Below are 6,623 nucleotides of genomic sequence, written 5' to 3' on the forward strand. Positions count from 1 at the left end.
TTTCTGGTGCTTACGTCACCCCGCTCGTGACGTCTCGCTACTCCATTGGACTGATTTGACACGTGCTTCAGAACGCGGTCACGCAAGGGCGTTCCCAAAGCGAATCTCGACGCAGCTCGAGTTCCTGAAGGGGAATCTTCATTATTTCAATATAGAAATGGATTTGACTATAAAGTACTGGACTGTTTTAGTGCCTAAAACACAACTGAATACAATTAATTTGTACTTAATTGTAATTGAGATAGTTGTGAATTACATCAAGTAGCCTAATACTGACTGAATGACAATTTTTGTTTTATTTTTGTATTACCATAGGCTCCAGGTATTTTAATAAAAGGGCTCACTATAGCTTTATTGCTCAGTAAGCTTGGTTCTGGGTCTTAACACCCCCAAAATCTTGTTCTCCATCATTGCATAGGCCCACTCATGGATGAGACATGCAGATAACTAGTCAACCTTCATTGAATTTTATATAATCAATGAACTCTGAAAAAGATATGTTTAACATTTTATTAGTTGTCAAAATGAATTGCAGCACTTTTGTCATACCTAAGTCAAGCTCTGTACAAAGGAAAATAATGTAAGAATGTAAAATGAGTTATTTCATGCATTTAAATATGGTTTCATTTTCGTACTTTACAAATGAATGAAAAATAAGCGCATTTTGTTGTGGTCGCAAAGAGATAGGCATACAGCCGTTCCGCATCTTTATAAGATTTTTATAAATATATTTTGAACTCATTAAAATGCAAAAAATAGTTCAATAAAAATGTTGCATTGATTATTTTTAATAACTAAGCTTTTGATAATTTATAACATTTTATTAAAGAAGATTTTCACAGAATGATTCTGGCAAAATGGCGCCCCCTATGTGTGGCGCCCACTGCATACACTGAATACCCTGCATACCCAGTTCCTTTTCAGTCAGTCACGTTCGACGTTACGTCAGTCGTGACTGACGAATTGGGATCTCGCCCGAGAGCCCAATCACCTTCGAAACACGCACGCCAACTGTCATTGGCTTCTTTAGTTAACACTCGAAGGTGATTGGGCTCTCGGGCGAGATCCCAATTCGTCAGTCACGACTGACGTAACGTCTCCGTTCCCTCCTTCAGGGAACGAGGGTTACACAAGTAACCTAGACGTTTTTGCGCCACTGAGTATTACAACACTCCCTGGTTTTTAATACTGTACAATGATGAATTATAATGCATCATGATAATTTAACCTTGACGTTGACTATCATCTGTCTGGATGGAATATTTGTTTTTGGAAGCAATCAAAAGCAAAGACCATTTCATTACAAACTGTACCGAGTGAATCTTTCAAGGTTAAACATAACACACTGTATTCTCAAAACAGTTTACATTTTATCTCAGCACAGTATGAGCAACCTATAACAATGGAATGTATGATGGACAATAAGAGTTATTATTGGGTTGACGTGCAATTGAACAATACAGCCTAGGATAGGTAATTCTTGAAGACCGTCAATATCAATAAATTCAGATGAAGGCATTGCACATAATCTCCAACTTTAATCATCACGCTTCTAAGAACTAATCACAAATTCACTTCTTCACTCCCCCTCCTTCCACCAGAATGAAGAGAGGAACATCAAATGAACATTTATGAAAGTTTTGACGTCAACAATCAAAGTGGTTTCTGAGGTGTTTGCTGATGTCATCGTGACACAGGACAAGGGGGCATGGAGGGAGGGATGGAGAGAGAGAGATATGGAGATGGATACGGGAGGGGTAGGAACGATACTCTGACATCATAGAGGCTCTTATATACCGGGTGGAATGGAGCCCACCATTCCTCACTTCACTTCTGAGAAAGCCAAGAGAAGACACAGCGAACAGGTTGGATAAGAAACCAAGAAGAGAGCATCTTGACTTCTGCAGGACACGCTGCGATTTTCTTTCTCTGTCTCTGTAACGCTCTTACAACTTATCTCCCATATTCTTCCATCTGTTTTCATACCATTTTATGACCTTTAACCCTATGGACTTGGGCCCAGCTTGAATGTGCAGAAACTGTGGGACTACTAAGAAAATGCAGATGCAGCTGACCTCCGTTATCCTCCTTTTTTTATTGTGTAATGGGCTGTGTTCAGGTAGGTGCACTTTTATCTATTTATACAGACTGATTTTACTTCTCTAAAAAAGCATATTTTAATTACCATTCAAAATGACCAAGAAAGGTAAATATTTTATGATGATCTTTGATAGCTAATATTTACATATTATGTATTTTACGGTCTTAGTTTTACTATAAGGATCTGCTATATCTTGATCTAACTGACAGTAAAATAATAAGTAATATATCAAGATAATTTTATTAGTAATTGAATAAAGACTTCAAAATACCTTAAATTGATGGAATCATATATATAGACATATAAAAATTAAAATTTGATGGATGTCCTTTGATTTTGGTCACATTTGCTGGAGAACAATTTTTTTTTACAGTATATGGCAGGATCACAATTTACACTTACTTAATGCTCTAAATGTCTTATAGACATTTTAACCATATACATTTAAACATGATGCTGGGCAAGTGATGTATCTTATGGTTCTACCCATCTTGGAATATATGAATAATATGAAATACAGACCCATTTCACATTTTCTTCAGATCTTATTGAATTAAAACAGACTCACCGCTGCAGACAAGAAACTCGTCTGGTTTCTCTGTACTTTGATGTGTATATGCTCAGTCCTACCCTTAAAACATGTCAACATTGTGTGTTTTCTCCCTCTTTATAGATATAGACCAGGGAAAAAGGGCAATAGAGGAAGAGGTACTGAGAAGTCTCCTCACTTCAAAGGTACATTCTTGCTTTTAAAACACCTGTTGAGTGCAAGCCAACAGAGGCAATACTGGCCTTATAAGGGACCTTAATATGACATTTGACTGTGGGTCAGCTGAATTTTAAATGAAACTCATGGTTATTTCATGGTTTCTGGTTTTGAGAATATAGCATGGTAGAGGGTGATTTATTAAACAGAATAAAGAATACAGTATTCTTTGCCAGCTAACTTTACCATCACAAGCATTAATTCTGTATACTAAGGCTTTCGGAGAGGCACTTTGACAGTGAAACCAGAATAGCACATGGATTTATAGTAAAATTAGGTTTGTGCTCCAGTCATTCAACAATTCTATTGTCTTCAATGGTCCACATTGTGTACAGCTGTCCACAAATGTAGATGCTAACTGATGTTAAATGTAATACGAAATTACACATTTTTGTAAACTACTGATTAAAAAATAAATGCTTTTCCAATCAGGCAGCAAATCAGAAGCAGCGTACTCAAAAAGCAAAACGGATGAAGCTTCTACGCTCTATTGGTGGACCAAATAATGTGTCATTGCCTGAAATTACGCTCAGCTGCCTTCATTCATTGAGCAATATTCTGCACGGCATTAACATCCATTATCTATCGTCAGTACATCTGACTGTTATCCATTATCAATAGAGAATTGTGTAGCATCACAGTGTTTGTAATTGTCTTTAGATTTTTTTGAACCCTGACCACAATTTCTGGCTTTTGTAACTTTCCGTACAGGCATCCTCTCTACTGCAGAGCTAATTAAAAATTATGACTTTAAATACTGACATTAAATATGATGTCTTTAAGGCTAATGCTTTTAAAATGTCAGCTGGCCAAGTCTAATTAAATGTAGTGAAATAGTTACTTTAATGGCAGACAGCAGCAGGTGTTATGCAGGTGACATTTTCCTCTGTTATTTAATAAGAAAAAAAAAATCTTTCATTTTGATATGTTTGAATTACTAATTTAAACTTACTTTTAATATCAAACATATGGACTCAAAGGTGATTGTGTTATTTAAGAACAGTGTAATATAAGATTTAGACAAACTTGCAGCCAACAGGTTGAAAACAGATTTCCAGATATCACACCAGGCCCTGATCTGGTTAGACTCATCCTGTGAAGGCCAGTAAAAACACTAGAGAAAACTCAAAATGTGCTTATCCAGTATTGGCACCCTGTAAGTGGACTGAGAATATAGTAATGGCTGGAGACAACCTGACTTTTTTATAAGCTGAAATAAAGCTGAGAGTGAGAGTGAGTCATTGAAAGTAAACATTTTTGCTTTCTCATCGTGTGTGCAGGTAAAGCAGAGCAAGCACATCGCCCCCCTGTGGCAGCTGCCGCTCCAGGATGTGTGCAGGATGATGAACCGTCTTGGGGAGTCTTGGCAGGAGGCCTGGGCCAGCGAGGAGCAGCAGGAGGACGCAGAGGGTCAGGCTGACTATGACCAGAGGGTTTCAGGTTCCCTCGCCCAAATGCTTGATGAAATGCATGACCTTCAGAACCTCTGCAGGGTCCTGCAGCCTAGAGAGGTGAGAGATGACACACATAGGTATTGAGATATTGAGACAATAAACAATTGACATGCTCTAACACTTAAGTCAATAACTGCTTAGAAGACAGTTTATATTTATTCTTCAGTCACCTAACAGTTTATTAGAACTGTTTTTTTATATTTAAATATATAGGGTGGTTCATAAATAATTAATGCAGATTTATGTAAAATAGCAGCATGAAATTAAACATTTGGAAGAAATACCATATTCAAAAGAAATGCTGCCAAATTCATTACAACACAAGCCAAAAAAGATTGCTTACATAAAGAGGCCAAATGTTCTATGGACATTCTAATTCTTGTCATTTAGCTGATGATTTTTATTCAATAGCACTACAGCACTAATGTCAGGCAGTTTTATTTTAGTATATGAGATAATACTGTAGATTTTATTAATAATTCGAATTAGTTTTTATTTTTCTGTTTTTCTTTTTTCTGTTTTCATTTTAGTAACTGTTTGTGTTTTAAGTCATTTTATTTTTATCTATTACATTTTTGTTTTAATTTCAGTTTTAGTTATTTTAGTACATCAAGTTAAACATATATTATTTTATTTTTTAAATAAATATATGAAAAAATGGCTGAATTTCCTTTCTTCAAAATTAACTGGGGAGTTTAGTAAATCTCCAGTTCACGGGTCACCTCACGGATCATTAAAATTCACAAAAATTGCCCATGCCTTTAAAGTGCGGCCCTATCATTTTGAGAAGTAGACTCCATCAGTTATACATCTTATTCAAGCACACTTCAGTGCAGCTCTGAGGAGCAATGATTAGAAAGAGCCGGGCGATGTAGTAAGCATCAGTCACGACATGGCAGTTGATTGACAGCATTGTCCACACAATTGCTGTGATTTTCAGCCCTGTAATAATCTGATTGGCATTGGGGGAAACAGCTCAAACATTTTGTTTTTCATTTCAGCTTCAAGACGACCAAGAATATCTGGAGCTGGACCAAAACAGCGACAGTCCACTGAAGAGGAAATCTCCGTATATACTTAAAAGGCAACTGCGCACCAATAAATCAAGACGGCCGTACATTCTGAAGAGAAGTGTGTATTACTGATGCCCAAGACAAACCGACGGAAAGACATTTTTACATTTTGTGAATATGTGTCTGTTTTCAATGTTGTAGTATTACAGTAGCAATATAGTAATTGTATGTTCTGTTTTAGCTAAAACTTTATTTATTTATGTGCTTCAGAAGTCAAGCCCTTCTTCATTATGGGATGGACGATGTAAATAAAACAGCAGTCAATTCAAGAGTTTATTATATTTATTTATTTAATGTATATTTATTTTTCTTCCAATGTAATTAAATCATACTCATTAAAACTATTTATGAAACATATTATTATTTCACAGAAGGAAGCATTTTTTTCACATTTCCATGATGAGGAGAACATTTGTGAAATATTTTGAATATTTAACTCAAATACAGAAATGAGTTACTTTTAGTGTATACACATATACTGTATACACTGAAAAATAATGATGTACAAACAATTTTCACAAAAAATGCTAGTAAATTTCAGAAATAATTGTAAAGAAATGGCAAGTAATACATTGAATTAAACATGAAATTTTTAAGTAGAAAAACGGAACAATCACATAACAGAAGAAAACATAAAAAATTGATCACAAGACTCTCAAAGGTTACACTGATTGTTCAAAATCATAAACAAGCAAAGTGGGAACCAAAATTAAGCTATTAATTGTGCTTGGACTTTCAGTTTAAGGAAATTGTTTAGCACCTACAGGTAAATTTGGATTGAGACTGATATAAGTTGACCAAAACAAATAATTTGTAATTCCATACTAGTGCAGCATCCTTAAGATGATAGCTATATTTTGGCGAGTCTGCCTTCCAGGAATAGAAATACTGTCTAAAAAGTAGTTTGTAATCATACAATGCCATTTAAGCACTCCTTTGGACTCTTGCTGAGATGTCAAAGCAATTGCAAAAATAACAGGGAAATATATTTCATTACTCTCCATTAATAAAATAAAATTCCTCTAAAGGACAGTTGACTTATTTCATGAGTAACAAAACAGTATCTCTCTGATGAATGCACAAGGATTTGTCAAACCCTTAGCTGTATGCACATCACTTTCATTAATGAAATGGAAAAGAGAAAGCTTGTTGGTTTCCATTTTTCTAATTGGCCACTACTAATTAAAAATACTAATGCAGCTAAGTAATTAGCTTTGAAAACAACTCAA

General features: G+C 35.4%; 1 protein-coding gene across 1 annotated transcript; it reads left to right on the top strand.

Moving 5' to 3' along the window:
• Positions 1-1,940: 1,940 nt before the first annotated feature.
• nts (neurotensin) lies at positions 1,941-5,645 on the top strand. Its single transcript, XM_016483309.1, has 4 exons — positions 1,941-2,119; positions 2,775-2,836; positions 4,148-4,378; positions 5,323-5,645. Exons 1-4 carry the CDS (start codon positions 2,029-2,031, stop codon positions 5,464-5,466), a joined length of 528 nt encoding a protein of 175 aa, XP_016338795.1. The 5' UTR covers positions 1,941-2,028; the 3' UTR covers positions 5,467-5,645.
• Positions 5,646-6,623: the final 978 nt, after the last annotated feature.

Source organism: Sinocyclocheilus anshuiensis, unplaced genomic scaffold (genome assembly GCF_001515605.1).
Source record: "Sinocyclocheilus anshuiensis isolate Anshui unplaced genomic scaffold, SAMN03320099.WGS_v1.1 scaffold481, whole genome shotgun sequence".
Classification (NCBI taxonomy): domain Eukaryota; kingdom Metazoa; phylum Chordata; class Actinopteri; order Cypriniformes; family Cyprinidae; genus Sinocyclocheilus; species Sinocyclocheilus anshuiensis.